Source organism: Rousettus aegyptiacus, unplaced genomic scaffold, assembly GCF_014176215.1.
Source record: "Rousettus aegyptiacus isolate mRouAeg1 unplaced genomic scaffold, mRouAeg1.p scaffold_m13_p_5, whole genome shotgun sequence".
Taxonomy (NCBI): domain Eukaryota; kingdom Metazoa; phylum Chordata; class Mammalia; order Chiroptera; family Pteropodidae; genus Rousettus; species Rousettus aegyptiacus.
In genome coordinates this window covers 91,061,797-91,084,757 of record NW_023416308.1, presented here as the reverse complement: position 1 = coordinate 91,084,757, position 22,961 = coordinate 91,061,797, and the positions used below count along the sequence as shown (strand labels likewise).

At 40.3% G+C, this 22,961-nt stretch overlaps 1 protein-coding gene across 3 annotated transcripts in view; it reads right to left on the bottom strand.

The window, feature by feature from the left end:
• The window catches only part of NELL1 (neural EGFL like 1), a 692,265-nt gene that overhangs the window by 577,762 nt on the left and 91,542 nt on the right, over nt 1-22,961 (bottom strand). For all 3 annotated transcript variants that reach the window (XM_016138479.2, XM_016138478.2, XM_016138480.2), the window contains one exon: nt 15,882-16,052. In XM_016138479.2, the coding sequence (XP_015993965.2) occupies nt 15,882-16,052 (171 nt within the window). The remainder of the gene's footprint in view (nt 1-15,881; nt 16,053-22,961) is intronic.

Sequence of the window (22,961 nt, the reverse complement as noted above, 5' to 3'; positions counted from 1 at the left end):
CTACTGGAATAAAGGAAATGTTTACAGAAGTATGTGTATGGAATAAGTAAACTATAAGGGATGGCACCCTACTTCAGAGTTCATAAAAAAGGGGGTTGGGGAGCCCTTTTCTCTCTGTGCATGAAAAGGCGGTGAACTCAAAAAAGGCCACCTGCTGGGCCTTTCAGCTGAGGGGCACGGTCAGCCTAAGGTAACCCCACAGAGAAGAAGCTAGGGGAACGGATACCTTCTGATGTCCTGACTGTTCTTCCTACTGATGAAATTCAAAAAGAACCGAGATGGCAAAGGAGCCCCGAGATGCAGCCTATGCCGGTCAGCCTGCTAGGACACAGAGCAGAGTGGAGAAGAGAGGGGAGAGAATGTTTCCGGAGAAGCAAATGGAAGATACCCAGCACAGACTACAAGGCTTTTTCCACCATCCACTGTCTCCCCGTGAAGGGAAGACTAAAGCCAAAACCTAAGCATACTCACTACTGAAGTGACATTTTGGTTAAAACTGGTGACTGCTCACCTTGCAAATATCAGATCACCTTTCTCATGTGGCCCTTAGCAAGGATGAGCTCTAGGGCAAGGCTCAGTGACATAATGTATATGTTCAACAGCTTCACGAATAATGGAAAGATTGTATTTTCTTCTCTGCCAAAATCTGGATTCCAGATCTCAGAATTTCTCCAATCAAAGCCTTAAACCCATCTGCATATGCCAATTCCATTGCTATGGCTCTAACTCCAGGAGAGGCAAGCAGCATGCCCACCCCAAGCTGGAAATCAAACTTTAGGTATAACTATACCAGAAAAATAGATCAAGGTATGGCAAGGAGTTAGCATCAGGGAATCAGCAAAGGCAAGGTCTGCATCTCCCTTGGGGGCAGGAAAGGGCTGTCCAGCAAGGGGACAGGGGTGGGAGGTGGGGGGTGGGGGGTGGGGAGGTGCGTGGAGTAGGGCTGGCTGGGGAGCCCTGAAGCTCTGAAAAGGAATCCAAGCCGCCAAACCGATCAGATGAAGAAGCTGGCATCAAAAGCCAGAGATCAGTGGGCCGAGAAGACAAGAGCTGGGATGAGGAGAAAGCGGAGTAAATAGGAAGGCAGAATGGGTAAAAACTGCAATCAGGCATTGGCTTAGGTGGGCCTCCATGATACTTTACGTGGAAGGGGCAACTGTGTTTAAAGGACCCGTGGGAGGGCTCCAGCCACAGGCAGATAAGCGGAGGCCAGGTTTCCCAAAGCGAAACCTAACAAGAGCTGCCTCTGCCAACAATGTTGATGAACTCTGGAGGCGGGAGCCAGGCTAGCCTCTCAGACCCACTCATATTCTTTCCTGTTTGATCATGGCCTTGAAGATTCCCTGATAGCAGGAATAGTCATATATGTAAATGACTCCTAATTAACCAGACACTAGTATCATCTCCTTGGCTTTGTCCACTTGTTCACTTCTGCTCTGATCATGTGAAAGGAGAATCACCACCACATTCTGCAGCAGCAGCATAGAAGTGTATATTGAAGACTAGGTACAGGACTAAACTATTCATATGCTGTGGTGACAGTGACAGCCTACCCAAGAGCCATTTCCTCTGCGTCTTTGCTAAAAGTACCTCAGTTTTGTTGAGGGAGCCATGTGCCAGCATCATGGAAGGAAAGATGGTTCCCCCTTTCCCCTTTGACAGTGAAAAGCATCTACAAATAATACCTCATCTGAACTTCCTGTCTAAGTGAACACTGTATAACCTTAGAGTTTAAGCCACTTTATTTGCAGCCAGGAGTGTCCTGTTCTAATGCATGTGCACTGCCACATTTAATTCTAGTAATCTCTTGAGGGAGACATTTTAATATTTTTTTCCTTTTCAGTTACAGTAGACATACAATATTACATTAGTTTCAGGTGTACAACATAGTGATTAGACATTTATATTAACTTAGGAAGTGATTAGCCCAATATGCCTAGTACCCATGTGGCACCATATAGTTATTACAATATTATTGACTATATTCCCTATGCTATACTTTACAGCCCCATGCCTATTCTGTAACTACCAAATTGTACTTCTTAATCCCTTCCCTTTTCACCCATCCTCCCAACCCCCCTTCCATCTGGCAACCGTCAAAATGTTCTCTGAAGCTCTGAGTTTGTTTTGTTGGTTTGCTTATATTGTTCATTAGATTTCACATGTAAGTGAAATCATATGGTATTTGTCTTTCTGTCTGACCTACTTCACTTCACATACTATCTCCTAAGCCCATCCATGCCATTGCAGATGACAAGATTTCATTCTTTCTTTTTATAGCTAAGTCCATTGTATACACCTACCACTTCTTTATCCATTCACCTACTGATATGGAAGGTATGCTTCCATATCTTGGCCATTGTAAATAATGTTGCAATGAATATATAGATGTACATGTCTTTTTGAATAAGTGTTATGGATTTCTTTGTATAAATACTCAGAAGTGGAATTACTACATCCTTCTTTGTCTCTCATTATAGCCTTTGTCTTGTTAAGCATTGCTACTCTAGTTTTTTTTTTTTTTTTTTTCATTTCCATTTTTGGGAACTATCTTTTTCCATCCTTTTACTTTCAGTCTGTGTCTTTTGGTCTGTAGTGAGTCTCTTGTAGGCAGCATATGTAAGAGTCTTCTTATTCATTCAGCCATCTGGTCTTTTGATTGAAGCATTTAATCCATTTAGATTTAAAATAACTGTCAGTACATATATAGTTATTGGCTATTTATTATTCATATTTCGTCCTTTTTTTCTTCTTAAAGAAGTCCCTTTAACACTTCTTGTTATATTGGTTTGGTGGTGATGAATTCATTTAGCTTTTTCTTGTCTGGGAAGCTCTTTATCTCTTTGATTTTAAATGATAGCTTTGCTAGCTAATCTTGGTTGTAGGGCCTTGCTTTTCATCACTTTGAATACTTCGTGCCAACTCCTTCTGGAATGCAAACTTTCTGTTGAGAAATCAGCTAACAGTCTTATGGGAATTCCCTTGTAGATAACTAACTGCTTTTCTCTTGCTGTTTTTAAGATTCTTTGCCTTTAACATTTTTGTACTTTAATTATGATGGGTCTTGGGTAAGCCTCTTGGGTTCACCTTGTTTGGGACTCTGCACTTCTATGTCTATTTCCTTCACCAGGTTAGGAAAGTTTACTGTCCTTATTTCTTCAAATAAACTTTCAATTCCTTGTTCTCTCTTCTTCCCATTATGATGTGAATTTGGTATGCTTGATGTTGTCTTAGAGGCCCTTAAACTACCTTACTTTTTTGGATTCTTTTTTCTTTTTGCTGTTCTGATTAGGCGTTTTCTATTATTTTATCTTCCAAATCACTGATTCAGTCTTCTGCTTCGTCTAATCTACTGTTGATTCCCTCTACTGTATCCTTCATTTCTGACTGGTTCTTTTTTATGTTTTCTATTTCTTTATTTTTCCTTTTTCTTTGTTGAAGTTCTGAGCTTATTGATTATGTTTATAACTAGTGTTTTGAGCTCTGCATCTAGTAGATTGTTTGTCTCCATTTTGTTTAGTTTTTTTTTCTGGAGTTTTGTTCTGTTCTTTCATTTGGCACATTCATGTTTGTCTCCTCATTTTGGCTGTGTCCCTGGGTATGTTACTATGTATCAGGTAGAGCTGCTATGTCTCCTGGTCTTGGTAGAGTAGCCTTCTATAGTAGGTGTGCTGTGGGGCCCAGTGACACAGTCTGAGAAATTATTATTCATATCTTACAACTGAGGTTTAGAAAAGTTAAGTAACTTGTCAAGAGTCACACACAGTTAGTGGCAGAAACACCGTTGAAACCCAGGGCTGTCCAACTCCAAAAGCTTGTGCTTAACAACTGAACTATACATTCTCTCCTTGTGTTCACGTGATGCCTGACCCTGGACAGCACCAGCTCCACTTTAGCCACACAGAATAAGATTTAGCATGTTGCCCATGCTCAGAGCATCTGACCCTCATCACATTCCCACTTCAATCTTATAACTCCCATCTCAGCACAGGCTAATTACCATGGTCTCACCTAACTACACAGCTGAGACAAGACATGCTGATCCAAGGGCAGGGGCTCTTGGCTCTCTGCCCTGTTTCTATCGTCACTGCTGTGTGTGACAGGCCAGAAGCATGGATTACAGCCCTAAGCAGAAACCTAGAGGCCTTCAAGTGAATACCACTCCACACATTGCCAAGGCATAAAGCTGCCCAGACTATCCTACAAGAAACAAAACCTCATTCCTCCTGAATATACTCCTGCTGCACATCAATAGTGTTTCAGGCTTTATGCTGTGAAATGAATACGCAAATTGAAGAATAATACATATAAGCCTGTCTCATTATTTTTAAAAATGTTTGCACATGCAAAGAAAAAAACCTAGAGAAGAGAAATAAAACTGTTAATGATCACATCTATGGAAAGGAATTAAGGGCAGGATGATGGTATCGCAAGGTTTTAAACAGCTTGTACCTTTCACATTTTTTATGTTATTCAGTAGTTTCATTATATATTATGTCACTTACATGGGGAATGCAATACAATAAGCTGTAGTTATTTCATCATATTAAGCTAAAAAAAAACCTAAACTGCAATAATTTTTATCCCAACATTCACAGTGTTCCATAGAATTTCTGCCCTTGTAACTTCTTGTACATTCTTTTCATTTTTATTTTTTTAATTTTGTGAATCAGGCAAGTACCTTTCATAATTTAAAAATTAAAAAAATATACATATCCATTGAATTTTACAATAAGGCTATACAAAAATAGCAAGGGACATTCATGAAACTCTGCCCAAAAGGCTTAATGGAATGGGGAGGCCCTTACTGTGGGCTTCAAATGCACTTTTAAGCAGACCCACTAAATTATATGATGGTGATATGTACGCCAGACAGACAAAACACGTGTGCTCCACTCTGCTCTCTAGCAGAGGGGGCACGTGCCCTGAATTCTCTCTATGATGGGTTTATGTTCCTACTCTCTGTAAATTACCTCTACTCCACGCCTGCCAGAGTTCCTTCAGACACAGGACACATGTAAATTCAATGTGAGAGTGAGGCACGGTTCACCTTGTGCTATGAATCAGGCCAGGAAATCACCAAAAGCCTTTTATAGATTAACTGCCTTCCTCAAGAAAAGAATAATCCTCAAAAGTTCAAAGCAGAAATGCTAGGATTTCCTCACCTTTCCTTGTGCTTGGTATTTAACAAAGCACATTGAAATTTAAAACACATTCCCACGCAGGTTCTCATTTGAACTTTATAATAACCCTATCAGTGAACTGGGTTGAAACAATGTCCATTCTGTGCAGATGAAGAGACTGAGGCAAAGAACAAGGAGACTTAACTAATAGAAATATCTAGAAAGCTAGGATCACAGACCAGGAGCCACAAATAGAGACTCCTAGATCAGAACTCTTCTATTTATTCATTCCTTCATTCAAGTAATCACGATACGTACAAACTGCTTCTATAATATACATTGATGATACTATGGTGGATTCTCAAGGTGCTTACACAGACCATGGGGAAGGCAGACATCAATCAAATGATCAAAAACTACTCTGAATAAAAAAAACAACAACGACAACAAAAAAACTCTATTTTAAAATGAAAGTGTAAAACATAAGAGCCTTCTTTATTTTGCCCTAAAAAAAAGTAAAAGTGACCTAGATAGTCTAGAACTGGCATATACAAAGATCCTGTGGCTTGAATGAATATGGTATACTTTTAAAACTAAAAAAAAAAAAATCTTGATATTAGAGGAATGAGAGAACTAACACAAGAGGAAACTGAAGAAACAGAGACCTGACTATGCAAAAAAAATTTTAAACTATATTAAGCATCGTGATCTTTAGCCTAAAACTTACAGGAGGCCTTTAAATGAGCTTATGTGTGTGTTGGTGTGGGAAGAGGATATCACAATCAGATTTGCAGTGTGAAGTCATTATGCATTACCTTAATGTCCATGAAAAATTGCTGTCCATGAAAATTACTCAAAATTCAATGTGCTCACATACTTCCACTGCCTTGCTCTCTTATTAGCTCCTGCAGGCTCTAGTACATATCTAATTAGATACCAATAAAAGAAGCAATAACTACAAATGCCCCCACTGCCCAACCTATTATTTCACCACCAGTTTTTAATGCGACCTTGTGATTACAAAGTCATCTTAAAGATACAGAGCATTTACCACCTTGAAATAGTCAAAATCAAAATTTACATTGGAATGCTATAAAACCACCCATGTAACACTGGAAACTAGTGTAATGCATACTTCATATTGGAAGAAATAGCGAAATGGCTCATTTGCAGTCAGTCATGATTTAAGGTTAGGTGCTTGCCCATGACACATCAGCACAGAGGCACATGCAAAGCATAGAAATCATATGAGGATGATGGGCCATTCGAAGGCCTGACCCAAAATTATCTCTGTGGTATTGAGGTCATGGACCTGTCTATCAACTCTCTAGATTCTAGGAATAAAGGAGAGTCTTTAAATCTAAAATAATACCAGATGAGTGTCCTAGAATCTAAACACCAATGATGGTTAGAATTTATAACAAGAAAGATTTTGGTCCAAAAAGTAGCCCTGTGATGTGACCAGCATTCCCTGGGTCAGAAAGTAATATATTAAACTTAGCCTTGTTTGTTTCAGTTTATAAACAGGATAACTTATACTTCTTTTGTGAGAAGTCAGAAGTCTTGTCGCATGGGGTGTTAAAAATATGAAGAAGATGAGGAGGAAGGAAAAAGAAGGTGGAGGGACTGGTAGAGAATAAGCTCCCTGAAAAAGGAAAAAGGATGGATCTCTAGATTCTGATTCCAGTCTGCCACTGACTTAGTGTGTACCCCTGGATGAGTCGCTTCTCTTCTCAGCAACTCCTTAAGATGCAAGAACATCCACCTCAGAAGGCGACTGTAAAAATCAAGTGAATATATAAATTGTCGCTAAAGAAATACAATAAAACTAACCTCAACTCAGTAACAACTGAGCAAAAAGTCTGAGTATCCCTTACAACATACTGGGCCTCTGAGATTGAAGTACTAAAAGATTCAAGGACTGGATATGATTCATTTCCCAGCTCCTACCTTGATTGTGCTTCAAAGACAGCATCAGACCTGGAGAGCAGGTATTAGCAAAAGTACACTGAATGACTGAGCGAGTCAAGTCCTGCACTGAGGACACACTAGGATCAGTCACAGCCTGCGGCTGTTTACCTTCAATGGAAATAAAATTCCATTCTGGGTAATACAAGCACTTCAAGTGTCCCAAAGAACCCAGCTGATGGTCCCAACTCCAGCCTGTAAGTCCCTATGTGTGATATTCGCTATCAAGAAAGTGATACCCTCAGACTAATTGACTCTAATGAGTGGAGATACAGCATGACAATCCTGAAAAAGAGTTAGAGACAGTATCCACAGGTCCTCTGAGAAGGGAAATTATTTCCACTCTAATTGCCCAGGAAAACCGCAGGTGAGGTCCCAGGCACATTAACCAGCTGGTTTACTGGCTCTGGGACTCCTGCTGGGAAAGCACTCACAAGAACTTGAGGTTGAGCTGAGAGACAAAGTCAAGTGAATTAGGGTTTAGAGCAGGGGAAAGAGTCACAGAAACTGTCTTCTGCCGAGCCTCACACCCCGCTCTTACCACAGCCCGTAAGAAAAGCGCAGGAGAACAGACATAGCTATAAATCTGTTTCCCTGCACCCGACTGCTCCGACTGCTATTATTTATAACATTAATTTAATTAAAGTTTCCAGAGAAATAGATGAATTTCTTTATGGTAGTGCAGAAAATCAGTTCTTTTCAACAATGTCAGTACCCTTGGTCTAACTAAAAAACTAATTCATATTTGGAATTCCTCTTTTTTTCCCAATTAAAAAGTCCTCATGGCTCATATATTTTTTATTCCCCAATGCTCTTTTCTAATGAGGCATAAAAGGAACAACGACTATATACACACACACACACACACACACACACACACACACTTTTTAAAAAACAGGGTTCCATAACATGTCTTGTTCCACTCTGACTGCAATTTCTCTCCTTGTTTTCCTTTAAAAAAAAAAAAATAACCATGCACATCCATGAAAAAGGACAGAGTTAAAGTGTGGCAATAAAATTGCAAACATTGATATTTTTCCTACAAGAAAATATTTCTTTTGCACCTGATTCCTCTTCTTCCATCCACCCTGTATAGACACATGTCTATCCAATACAACTCGAAATGTGCCTTAAGGCACACAGATGAAATTACTAAAAGTTGGAAACGAAGTTTTATTTTCCTCCCTATTCTAATATATCTTGGGCCCCATATACACAATAAGGTGCCTCCTTGTTAATTTATTCATGGCCTCAGGTAGCCAACAAACTCCCAAATAAAGAAAAAATTTTATTGTATTTCTTTTTAGTCCTTTCCATTTGCAACTTTGAAAGCCTGGGAGTACAGGCTGATGGGGGTGAAATGCAGGCCACTCGCTCATCATTCACTTCAATTAATCCTTTCACCTCCTACCTCTTCCTGCCATTGAGGCCACGTTAACCAAAGGCATATTTAAACCCACCAGGGAACAAGAGAAAAAGATAAAGGTTCTTGAAAAGACAAAATTAGAAATAGCTCTGCTACCGATATCATTAGAAGCCAGGCCAAAGTTAAACTTGAAACCCACCTAATGAGATTGGAATGACTAAGCCACAGGGTGCACAGCATGAGTAGAAGGTGGGGGCGGAGGGGCGGGTTCCTCAGTAGAATGAGACATTCAACACTACAATGTCTAGCTGCCTTAACAACTAAGCAGCCACTCTCTGCCAAAAAAATCCACAACTTTGAATGTATCGTTACATCAGCAACTAAGATCTTTAGATTGAATCTCTTCCATTATTTAAATCTCTACGGTTTGACAGCAAGAGTCTTTTTTTCCCCTTCAGAGAACGTGTTATGTTTTGCAACAGCACAAATACCCATCATCTGCTAGCTACAGTACACTGCTCTATCTTGTAGGTCACCAAACTACCAGGTCCCTATGTCCAGGGCAACCTGCTCACCCCCTTTACCACCTCCATAGGCTGTCCAATGTCATATGTCTGGGGCAGAGAACACAATAGAAGAGCACAAAGCAGAGAGAACAAGACACCAACTATTCTTAGCATCCAAAAAGGCATATTGGCATCTACTCCATCAGGGAGAGAGGCAAGTGAGAAAAAAAGAAATGGCCACCTATGGTGAGTGCTCTTTGCTCACCAGCAGCATATTGCACTGTCTACCCACATTTCAATTCGGATGACTGTGAACCCCCTGCTGGTCTACTATAGAAGTGGCCCTGTGAAGATGACAAGCTGAGTTGCTCTCCAGGGTTCTGGAGGAAAAAAAAAAAAAAAAGCATGCCCTACTTAAGCGCTGTAATGAGATAGAATCAGAGAAGCCCAAAAGGCCAGAGTTGGAAGGAGACATAGAATTCACCTAGTCCGAATCCCTTATTGTATTGCACTCAGGGAACTAAGGCCCAGAGATAGTAAATGACTTTTCCAGGGACATACAAAATTAACAATTTCTATCAGCTTAAATTTTCAGTCTAGAACATTTTTGTGCAAAAAAAGCCAGATATTTAAAGTAGAAAACCAAGTAGTATGTATTTTGTTTAAGCAACCAAGGGAGTTATAACAAAATTAATTTCCTCATTCAGCAAAACTTCTCCTAACTTTACACCCCCCATAAAAGCTGTGATCTTTTTGGCGCATGAGTTGTAGGGACGGAATTAAATTTCTGAACTTCCTCTCGCAAAAGAATGCCAAGGGAAAGAGACCACACCACATTCTCAAGGCCCTACCAGGATCAACAAAAGATTTTATCGCATTTGTGGAGTATTTCCTCCTCTACTCGGGTTCAGTTACATATTTTTTAAAGAGATTCTGTTGGCATAAAAACTGCACCACTGTACCTCACTATGGAATAAACTATTAGAGAACCTTGCCCAGGATCTGGCAGTCAGAATAACTTCGAGACCACCATATGGTAAAAGAGTTACTATTACTCCCGTTTTACAGATTCAAGCACAACTCTTGGCACAGGAAGGGAGGGACGAAGGGAGTTCAAAGAATCTAAGACATAGGTTCCCTGATTTCACACTTTGGCATCACTGTATACAAATCACATTTTATAAATGGCAAAACCAAGACAAAGGTCCAGCATTCGGTTCAGTCTAACACAGAGCTCGTCTGCCTGGTCACATGGAGAACAGCCATTCCTTCCCTTTCCCCCTCTCAGGCTTCCTTCTCTGTCTCTCCCTGCAGACTCTTCTTCACTACAAATTTGATGCCCCTCACCCCCACACACGCTTCTCTCACTGGCACTATAACTGGCTTTGTAATGCTTACAAGATGAACATCATTCCCAGCTCAATTCTGACTGGCACGGAATCAAATCACACAGTGGCAAAACTGTAAAGCCGCAGAAATTGTTATGAGTGTTTACCTGGGATGGTAAGAAATAAAGAGGCTACTCCACATCCCTAGCTCTCCCTCCTGTGATCTCCCAGACCTGACTGTCTCTCCCAAGAATCCAGCAATCCATCATGTATTGCTTTCTCACTATCTCTTGCACTGTCGCCCTGTATTGTTGCTTAAATTTACACATGGGTATGTTCTACCTTCCTAACTCACTTGTCGTTTCTTCCTAGACAGAGGGTCTGGAGCTGCTGGGTTAGACATGAAGCATATGCTGGCTTCTCAATTTCATTTTAATTTCGATGAGTTTTGTGCATGTGTTCCTGTTTATAAAGCGAATAATATGTCAATCAGGGAAGCAGGAAACTGAGAATCTTGGTCTGGCTCTCTTGGAAGTTGTAGCCTTTGATAATCATCTCTTAATTTCCCTCTTCTGACTGTAAGCAAAAATGTTTGTATAAAATCAATACAGTACATTATACATGTAGTTTAACTACCTTGAGGAATGCGAGGTTTAATATGATGATGTTTGTAAATATTTGAGGAGCAATTTCATAAGGAAGATGCCGTATCACCATATTTCATTATGAAAACCTAGAGACATAAACAGATGCTCACATCCTGAAGTTAGTCTGAAATATTAGACAGAACCCCTGAATTACTGACATGTTCAGTGATTTATAGTAAGTTTATTCTTCAGATTCTGCATGCTCTTCAAGATCAGTTGTATGCAAAGACTGAATGTATTCTGCAGTACATGAATAGCATGTGTTAAAAGAAAAATCTAAGTACATTTATTTCTAGACTATAATCATTGAGTTAACTGCCTGTCAGAGTGACTGCTGAGTTGCAGAAGAGTGTGTGTGTGTATGTGTGTGGTGTTGTGCATGTTCATACAAGTCTGAACAAATGAGGCAAGAGAGCTTTGTTGCAATGAAACTGTGTAAGAGATCATTTTTTTTTTTCAGCGAAAGACAAGAGGTTGGCTTAGAGTGGAGACTTTTGAGTCTGTCCCTTAGCTGTTGAGAAGCTCAGGCCCACTGTCATTTGAAGAAAGATGCTGGGAGTGACTATTTGTAGTTCTTTCAATTGCTCAGCTGCAATTATGAGTTGTCAAATCAGCCTGCTCACAGAGCTCAGTCTGAGTCCATGCTTTTCTTGACATTCTAGGACGAGGGCCTATCACTATAGGGGCCCCTGCTGGTTTCAGAATTTTAAAAATGACTGGATGAATAAGACGTGCACTTCATGGTGGTAAGGACTCTTATTTCTTTGCATCTTCTACAGCCTGGCAGAGATAGTGTGTCCAGTACATTAATCTGATGGGTTGATAGGCAATTAAAAGTTACCAAATAAAGAGAAGGAAAGAAAATCCCTTTTGTGTTGAGAAAGAACACTATGTACTGAATCCCGCACGTCAGTGGATTCTGGGCTTTGAGTAATGGGAACAGGCTGCAGGCTGAGCTGAAAATGGAGCAGGAAAATCTGAGTAAGGTGAGTTCAGGCCTCATTCTAGGCTTTGTCAGCAACTGTTAATATAAAGGCAGCTAGAGAAAAACCCAAGGCAATGTAGATAATCAGTCCAGTCACCCACCTGAATGATTCCTTTATGTTTCTGGCTTGAGGTAATCTGCTACCCACACTTTGGTAGCATCTAACTATGCCCAGCCAAACAGCTGAAGCAGGAAGAAAGGTGTAAATCTCAGTGGCAAGCAGAAAGTGTTAAACTACTGACTAAAATAGCAGTCGCTTTTCCTGTGACAATTTGTGTAATTATGTCTGAAAATGCTGTTTCTCAATTCTAACCTAAAAAAAAAAAAAAAAAAAAAAAACCATAGAAAATCCTGCCACACTACAGTAGAATAGCCTGGGAAATCTTTAATTCCTGTTTTCAAATGTTTTATGGTCCCTGAACCTTTAGTAGCCTCTCTCCCCTAGGAAGACTCCCAGGTATGGTTGTGACTTTGTCCTAGAAGCACATCAATCATACAGGTGCTGTGGAGGAGAAAGAAGACTAAGGTTTCAGAGTTAGATCCCAGCTCAAAGTTTTGGCTCTATGCTTATGATATTATGTGACTGAAACTGAGTTACTTATCTTCCTTGAGCCTTTCTAATTCCAAATCTGTACAATGGGTCTAATAAAATTGTCCCTATGTGGCTATCCTAAGGAATATTGTGCCTAGCATATTTTCTGGCCTATAGTAGATGCCCAATACATATAAATCCCTTCCTCCAAGCCAATGCACTCCAAAGATTATAAGACACGTGCAAGGAAAATACTAGAAAGGGGAAAACTGCTCACACCACACCAGGCTCTTGCTTCCCTCATGTTCCAAGTCCAGGGCCAATGGTCGCCACGGTTGAGCTGAATAGCCTCATAGCTAGAAAAGACACTCATGATTCATATGTGGGTCCAAATCCTAGCACAGCAACTTATTAGCAGTAGGACTGCAGATATATAATATAACTTCAGTCCCATAATTTTAAAACAAGAAAAATAACAGCATGAGTGTAAGATGAATTAACCTATGTAAAACGCTTAATTAGCACAGTGCCTAGCACAGTCAACACTCAATAAATGTTATCTATCACATAACCTTCTATTATCTAACTGGCAGAACTCTAGAGGGTGACAGGTTGAGAAAAATAAGATAGTACAACTCCAAGGGTAAAAGAAGTCAAAAAAGTAAAAATCTCAGAATGGTATGAATGCATAGCTTACAGAGTAAAAACATCAGCTTTTGTGAAATTCACTCTCTGGGAGGGTGACCTCACAGAGATAAGAAGTATTAGACTAGTATCTTGATAAGCAGACCAGAGCTTCCACCACTCTAAAATCAGCCAGTGCTTGCTGGCTAGGAAGAAATTTGTAAAGAAGTTTGTTTTGGGCACTAGACACTACCCTCTCCTTAATCTTTTCCTCTTCCTTCCTGGGGCTCTGCTTCTGGTACTTAGTTTTCCAGAGTTGCCCATTTATTTGTTATAACCCAGCCTCTCCTCCAGCTTCCTCTACCTCTATCTTAAACGGTGATTTCTGAAATGCCAGTCCATGTACAAAGTCTAGACTGCTGGCTTAAGAACTATATAGAGACCTTACCAAAAACATAGCTTCTCAAGTTCCAACTCTCAGTATCTGATCCAGTAGGTCAGCAATGTGACCTGGTTATCCATATTTTTTCTTATAAGTTCCCTAGTAATTCTTATGTGTAGTCAGGTTTGGAATATGTTTCTAGACTTTTCCTACACCAACATCAAAATTGACCTCTCGTATGACCCAGTCATTTCAGGTCTTTCCTTCCCCTGACCTATCTAAAAAACTCATTTGTGTTTGAGTCCAGAAATCATCAATTAGCAACAACTTTATTTTTCCCTCCAAGATCTTATGCAAAGGACAACATGTTATGCCATGAACCAATGTATGAAAAATTTCAAGAGAAGGGAAGGAATATTTAGAATCCCCATTCTTTATAAATGGGGCTGCCTTAAACACTATTGTGTACTCCAGCTCTCCCATCCTCTCCTCCACTTTCCAGGTAGAGAGGTCGAAGTAGCCAAGAAAGATGCTGTGAATTAAAATTTAGAGACAAGGAGGCACCCACAGATGGGCAGAATAAATAACAACCATGTATTGAAGACCAAAGACCAAGCACCACTTAAACCCTTTACAAGGATTATCTCATTTAACATTCTCATCTATGAATATGTATTTGTATTATTATTCCAAGTTTACAAATTTAAAAACAGATGCAAAGAAATTACCCAAATTCACACAGCTCACAAGTGGCTGAAGACAGAGGAAGAGAATATCTCATAGGGACCAGAGAATGTATGAAGGCATGAGACCTTAGATTATCAGAGACATATCCTCTCTCCTTTTTTTCAGAGAGAATATTGGGGTGGGGGGAGAGTGGGCAGGGAGATAAAACTTTTGGAAGAAAGTCAAAAATTGCATAGCAAGAAAACAGCAGTGTCCAGGACTTCTCATTTGGGAATTACTGAACTAGGGCTTTGAGACCTCTTTCTGGCCTATGGCATAAGAGGACATGCATGGCCCTGCCTCTGCTCTCCCATTTGGGCAGAATATGGCTAGTGGGTGGGTTGGGGGTTGGAACAAGAATGCTATTAGTTCCAGGGAACTGAGAGAGACAATGAGCTCTTAAAAGGTGGAAATGGGGATAGCAGTTTGACTGGTTTTATTCAAGCTGCCAAGCTCAGGACTGCAGGGTAAAAAGCCAGAGGTTTCTATGGAAACTTTATCCATGCACACAGACTATATCTGGACAATTCTTCAGAAAGTACCTTACAGAGATGACATCAAAACGGACCAAGACTCATGTCAACGTGGCAGAACTTCCCTTAAGACTGACACTAATTTATGTTCTCTGCCCTTCCAGGTCCTCTTCTGAAAGAGACTACAGAGCTGAGGTGGGAAGATTAAATCTCTCCTCATCAGAAACGTTGTCTAGAGCTGACTGACTTTAAATTGTCCCTCCTGCTGCTAGGTTCTGGAAGGGAGGCTGTCCCCAACATGTCTGTTCTTTATCCTGGGCCCAAGGGAGCAAGTCCTGGGGGCTGAACGGTCATTTGAACTTTGATGGCATCATTAATGAGATCGAACAATTCATGGGCACTCCTTGCACTGCAAAAATTTCGCTGTAATCAGACTCAGATCACTATCCATAAGGATTTTCAGTGGGTTCTAGAGAGATCAAAGCATGCCCCTTGACCACTATTATCCAGCTGTCCAGTCGCAAATGATCCAATAGAGACCAATAGTCTTCTTTATTCAGCTGGCAGTAAACCAGACTCCAATTACAGACATGGCAGACAATATATCCTTCACAGCCCAACCTGCAACCTCCTGTGAAACCCCTTAGACCTCACAAATAGTCCTGCCATCTCTAACAAGCTGGAAGGCTCATTCCTCTGCAGAAAAAGGATGGTATCATTTCCAAAGGTTCAAGCAGCCTCTTTAAAAGCTTCCATTTGGAAAAGATATTTAAGCTAAGCTGTGCTTGATGAAGTGAAATAGAATTAGCCGCTTCAGTAGCACAGGCTTCTCAGATTCATTCTAAGGTAGACTGGCTTATTTGCTTCCAAGTGGAACGAACTCAACAACAATGGATCACAGTTAACTGTGATCGCAGTGCCATGGAATTTCAGATGGTGCCTGGGGTACACCAAGGTACATTTACTATTCCCCAATCTGTAATCAACCTTTTTTACATTTGTTCCTAATCACAGGATACTGGCTCATCTTAATGAACTGTTTTCTTAGCATATTACAGCTGGTCATTTCGGCATGACTAATGGCCCATTTGGTAAGTTAAATTACAATTAGGGTCCGTTGGTTTTTGTGTCCCAGCAAGGCTTAGAGGGATTTGACTTTTTCCCCCTTCTCATTGCCCAGTTTCAAGGACAGATCACAAAAGATCAAAGGCAAAGACATACCTGTTGCAGTCAACGTGGAGGAGGAGATGAGAAGCGCTAAGTGACAGCGCGACCTTGTGCCACTGTCCATCTGCCATCCGATACGGAAGGGCCTCCGTCCTGGGCTTCCCATTGTGTATGTAATGATACCGAATCTCGTCCCTCAGACCGCTGCTCTCCAGTTCAAAATAGCTGTATAGAAAGCAACAAAAGCTTGTCTTATTTTCCTTCTGGACATCACAGCCATCATCAGTCCTGACAGCTTACCGCCAGGTTTCTCAAAATCTAAAATTAGCTAAACATGACACAAAGAGCTATGACTCAAAATCAATTGTACCCGAAATCAATGGAACCCAATTCACCTGAGAGCCCTCATGGCAACACCTTGAGCCTCTGAAATGGAGACCGATTGATCCACTGTGAGGTGACGGGCCGTGGACTAATTAGCAAAGCTTGATGTAGTGTCTCTTAACTGCTCACAAGTGCAGTTCAGAACCCTTTCTATTGTCTAAAAAAGGCCATTCACATGGAATGGATTTATTGATGTTTTTATTACTGCCATTTTTACTTCTTTTTCAAGAATTAAAGAAAAATAGAAGTCATGTCGGATACCACAAATTGAAATAAATTGTCAGAGAGAGTGAAGAGATGAGTAAGGTTTTTTTGTTTGTTTTTTCTTCCCCCTGCATAAAAAGCTGTAAGTGGACAAATATTCCCAGATAATGAGTAGGGAAGAAAAGGTTGAAGTTTCTCACATATGGACTAGTATTTCAAGTTATCATGAAATAAAACATGCAGTTAAGTTACGTTCTTTTCCCAGACTGCTACCATGTTTTCCAGATCCATGAAAAACTCGTAGCACCACCACTGCAGTTTGCACTTCAGTCGTAAAATGCAGCAGGCAACTTTGTGACACCCCTCAGACACACGCCAGGCTGATACCTTCATGGGGGGGGGGGGCAGCCCTATCTAGCGTCCTATGCCTCTCTTCTGAAACGTGTCATCATCACTGTCACCAACAGTAAGCCTAATCTCACTGCCAGGCCTTGCAGGAAGCATTTAATATATACCATCACTCATGAAAATGCGCAAGACTGATACCTCTTTAAATATTAAAAACAGATTCTAGAATTAAATAACATACCCAAGTCAGGATTTAACTTGAGTCTCAGTTTAACAGGCCTATGTATTTTCTACCAGTTTGTTGCCCATCTCAGAGGCACAATAACAAATCAGTAAAGATGGCCTCAACTGGCACTATCTCCCAGCAACTCATTCATAAGGATAACTTAGAAACCACTCACCTAGACAAGTAAGCAGGTTCAGTCCATAGATTTGGAAGGACCTACTGCTTCTCCTCTAATCCGCTGAGTTGGCCTTACCCCCACTAGCTAGGTCGTATTTAATCTAAAACACAAAATGCATCTTCTATGAGAACCAAAATGAATATATCATGAAACTCAGCCTCTATTATGCATGCCTCCCAAATCTTATGTCAGCGAAAACTGTATATTTCTGGCTCATCTTTTACAGGGACCTTCCCAAGAGAGCAGTACAAGGGGAAGCAGAGTCAAGACCAGTCTCTGACATACGCTATTTGCAAAAGGCAAAGAATCAGGTCCAAGGTCATAAACTGAAGAGGTTACTTATACTATCGCAGCCAGTTTCTGAGCCCAGAATACATAGTTATTAGTGATAATAAATATAACACATATTTATAAGACTGCAAAAGAAGAAATCCCTTAACATAGAAGACATTCATTTTAAGGGAATCTCCGAATTTCTTGTAAGCAGCTAGAACATTAGAAAAACCAAACAATCAGAGAACTTAAAGGTCAAGACCTCAGAGATTAGTGAAGGACTAAAAAAGGATTGAAATATCAGTTCTTGTTTAAATGTAGGTAATAAAGATTCTTTGAGCTGTCATTTCATGAGTGACTGCCATGTGTCAGGAATGGGCCAAGTTGCTTTCATAAACATCACCTCATTTAATTTCTTCAAGGTAGGCATTTTATCCCTACATTAAAGATTAGTCCACTTAGGATCAGAAATATTAAGTGCCTTGTCCAAGACCACACAGCTCTTGTATAGAAAAGCAGTATTTTATATTTGAGACCTTAACAAAATTATCACATCATGAGAAGCCTCTCAATTATTTTGACCAACAAGCTACTGCTAGAGGAAAGAACATGACCTTGAAAGGGCTTCAATAAATGACAATTAGAAATGCTCAGAGAGATCACCTGATGGAATCATAAAAGTAGATACATCTAATCAGATTTAATCATTATTCTTGAGGTTATGGCCTCATTGAGCAAGTGCTCGATGTATTACAAACAGATCTTTTAAAGTTCACTTTACGAAGCATTGCAATAAGCGCTCACCTTGGGGTAATGACAAATATATAGCTATGAGAAAAGAAATTTGCCCTATTGTTAAGTAAATGGTGTCTTAAAGTGTCTGACAATATCATACACATATTCAAAAAAGTGCTGTATCTCAAATAAATTGGATGAAAGTCAAGGTAATTTTTAAAAAATGTAGATAACTGCTGAATTGGCCCTAGGCATGACAAGGACACTGACGGCTTATATCCAAATAAAATTGTCTCATGAGCGCTAGGAGGGGAATAAGGCAGTATTTCCAAGCAGTAACCCTTTGCTAATAGAAATGTGAGACTGAGTCCTGAGAGCAACTTGGAGGAGGAGGTCATTTGGCCTGATGGCTTTTGGCTGTTGCCTGGAAGGAAGACTCAGGATTTGTAGTAGAGAATTATTATTGAAAGTAGGGTCCATGGACAACCACCACCAGCAGCAAGAGCAGCACCAGCTGAAATTCAGATTCTGGGGCCCCTACCAAGATCCACTGGAATCAGAATGTGTGTTTTAATAAGACCCCCACATGATTCATGTGCACATTAAAGTTTAAGAAGCACTGCAGTTGAGTACACCAGGTGTTGCTTTGCTTCCTGGCCATCTGGTCGTGGTGAGGAAGGCAGAAGCTTGAGGCTATCAGCAAGTGGGTAAGAACCTTGTGTCACTGTCAGGGAGAGAAAAGGCACTGGAGGTGATTGTGAGCAAGTGTCTAGTGAGCCCTCTGCCCTGTCCAGTCCTCTCTCCAGGCCTCAAGTGCCCTCTCAGGATGTGGAGGTGGAGGCAGCTGGATGAGTGATAAAAACATTGGCTGACTGTGTGAGCACCATTTTTCCCCTTAGCCCTGGACCTCATCCACGTGTGCTATTCCCATGAACTGCCTTGCTCTCAGAAAAGCCTGCTCGTTTATCTAGCAGTTATTTGAACACAGCAATGATATTCATTACTAAGTTCTCTTTTTCAGGTCAACCTTCCCCAACATCTCCCTTTATATTTCTGTTCCCCACCTAGACTGTGAGGCCCTCCTAGACAAGGATTTTGCCTTACTCCTTTTTTTCAGATCCTTCCCCATGTTGGTCCCCATGCTCTGGGTATGATAAAATAAATCAGTTTCCCCACTTAAACACAACACAGGAATAAATTGGGCTGTGCACAATTATGAGTTCGTCCTAACAGTTACACTGACCTCACCATCTAACATCACCAGAGATTTCACACAAAATGCTGTGAATGTGCTCTTTCCCACCCTTATTTACATACTTAAATTTCGTTAAACCTAAAGCCCTAAGTACTAGGCAGACCCTCCAGAATCGTGTGATTGTCCACTGCTGAAATAATAAAGAAAAGGCACCAAAACCACCAAGTGGGTGTCCTGTAACCTGCCTCAGGTCAGGGGCCTTAAGGCCTATGTGTACTGGAAAAAGGGCAACAGCACAATTTTTAAGTACATACGTAGCAGTATGTACTTACTGAGACTTGATTTCAACCTTAAACCTGCTACAAACTATGAAATCTTTAGCAAATGTGGCCCTACCTCTCTGTACCTCAGTTTCTCCTGTCTGCTAAACGAAGAGACTAGATCTGATCCACAGTGCCCTGGGAATCCCTGCAAGGGCCTTAGAGTCCATGGCAGAGGGAAAGGATGGGGCACCAGAGAAGCATCACTCTCACCTGCTGTATACTTCAGAGTTCCCTCATGAGATTTCATTTGAATAGAACAGATCCACTTCCAAAAATAGTCCGAAATGATTGAACTAAATAATCTTTAAGGTCTAGCTCAGGTCTAAATTCCTATACTATTTTTCAAACTGATAAACTTTAAAAGAAGCTAATAATTGCTCGGTCAATTCGTTTCATTCTATCCTTGACTTTTCGGGCAATGCTTAGGCTCCAGGTTCCTGAGCAGCCTGGAGGAGAGAGAATAGGAGATGGCAGATGTAGTAAAACACAGCTAATAGTCGCACCCCCACCCGTCTCCCTGGGGACACCCCAGACTACATTTCCCAGTCCCTTTGAACGCAGGAGGAACCAAATGACTACTGTCATCAACACAACATGAGCAGAGGTGATGTGTATAACCAAGGACAGGCACTTAAGAGAGGGTGTGCCTTATCCAGTTTCAGAGGGTACAGTAGAGGATTCTGAGGCTTTAGTGGGTGATGGTGTCATTAGATGGAATAAACCCGGATCCTTAAATGACTGTATGGAGCAAAGGCACCATTCCTCACACAGACTAACACTGAACTGGGACCAAACAAAAGTGAACCTTTAATAAGAGGTTATTAGATTTAGAGATTATTAGATAGGATACCTTGACTCTTTAAAGAAGGGTACAGGAACACGAAACTGAGGAAAAGCAAAAACTGAGAACTATGGACACAAATCTATTGTTAGGCTATAAATAGAAAGAAATAACAGGTGGCATGAATACAGCCATTTCCTGCCCTGTATATGACAGATAACCTGCATTGCAAGGCCTAATATTCTGTTTGACAAATGGTTTTTTCCAAAAATACCCACCCGCATTATCTCCCATCTCACATACCCTTCTACAGAATAATCCTGACATTTTTCCAACTGAAAGGTGGAATCTATGCCTCCACCCCTTGAATTTGGGTGATCCTGCCAGTGCTTTAAGGGCAAAAGTAATGCTTGGTGACTTCTAGGACTGGGTCATAAGACATGATGCAGTTTCTATCTCGGTTAACAGAACACTTGAGCCTGAAGTCTTGAGTCACTATGTACGAAGTCTGACTACCCTGAGGCCACCATGCTGTAAGGAAGCCCAAGCCATATTGGGAAGACTGCATGTAGGTGCTCAACAGCCCCAGTTGGTATCCCAGCCAACCAACTGTATAAATAGTGGACATGTGAGCAGAAACACCCCCAGATGGTTTCCCCAGCTATCTACTCTTCCCGGCTCAAACACAGTGTGAAATGGAGACAAGCCAGCCCTCTGGACTCTGCCCAAATTCCTGACCCACAGAATCTGTGAGCGTAATAAATTTGGGGATGCTTTGTTACACATCAATAGAAATTGGAACATTAACTTCACATATACATTTTTACCTTTAAAAATTGAAACTGTAACTTAGGTATGTCCCTAATAAATACCTGAGGCCATTGGTCAAATGATCAAATCTCGAAGTGCCAATTTTCTGCTTAAAGCCCCTCATAGACATAACTATGCATTTTCTTCTAATACTAAAAATAAAATTCTACCCCCAAAAAATGCAACTTAAACGACATCAATAAATCATATCTTTTAAATTGTGTGGAGTTCAGGAGCTATTTAAAGAAATAAATACCAGAGAAAAAACATTGGTACCTTTCTCACTAATCCATTATTGTTCTTGTCTCTAATCCCAACATTTTGGCCTCAAATGTCACATTTACAAAAATGGACATGATCACCTTAGTAGTCCTTCTATAAATCAAAGTATCTTCTGTAGTTTCTAGCCTCAAGTTCTCTTCCAGTCTACAGGTATTTGAGTAAGTTAAAGGGAAATGCTAGTTTACTTGGACAAACTTCCATTACTCCCAGTACATTTCCTTTATTCAAAGCAATATGGTATAGCTAAAAGAGAAGAAACATTGGAAAAAAATATGCCTGGTATACGAGGGCTTCAGAGTCCAGCTAATTTGTGTTCAGTTACTGCCTCAGCCATTAAACTCATGTGAATGTAAACAAGATGTATCATTTCCCTAAGTTTCCTTTTTGTCATCTAGGAAATATCTACTTCACAGCTTTCCTCTGAGGAAAAAAATTAGAAACATTTGTAAATCACCTTACCAAGGGCCTGTTTCTACTAGTGATTATGATTTTCCTTCCTTCTTTCTGTGTATATGAGAACAGCCTCATAGAAGTGTAATGCTGCCTTTTCTCAGGAAGTGTTTCTCTGCCCTCCCTTTCCCCTTTGTTAGACTTTACCTGATGACTTTATTTGTAGTCGTAAGCTTACATACTAGTTCTGTACTCAATGCTCTTAGCAAACATCTAGCTAGAGATTAATGGTGACAGCAATTACCAACTGCCTCTGTTGGTGAAAACAAAACACTCACTGGTAAATGAAATGTAAAAATAAGGTTCTTTACAACTATTCCAAAGAGTGCCATTTCAGTCTTAAAAAGCATGAGAGTAGCCATGCTGTTTTTACTGACGTACAGACTGTCTTCTAACTTCCCCAGATACTGAGAGCCAGGAGTAAAGACATGGAAACCTGGAAAGTTAAAACAGAAAATTTTTTTAATTGAGAGAAGAAATTTAAAATAAAAGAAACTAACAATGAGCTAGTTTACTAGAACAAAGAGGAGACTGGATCATTAGTTTTGACTGTCAAGGCCTCCAAATACAGTCAAATATACATATTTATTAAGCAAGCAAGCAGAGAGAATGGAGCATAGAATCACACAACTGAATCTTAAAGTAGGGCTCCAGATCTCCAGGAAGACAAAATTAAGGTTTCTAAATATCGAGATTGAAAAAATGGGAACCAAAATAATATTAGTATTTGTAGTTATGGTCAACACATATATAGCACTTTCTACACTTCTTAAATTTTACTAAAGACTTAAGGAGGAAGAACGGCATTGTTCCAAAATATAACGTCTTCAGATTTCTTAACGCTTTTAAAAATTTTATACCCATGGTTTAAAAATAGATTAATGAATCTTAAAGATGCTCATTAAAAAATCTCCCATCTTGTATTCAGTTTTCCCAGAATGCAAT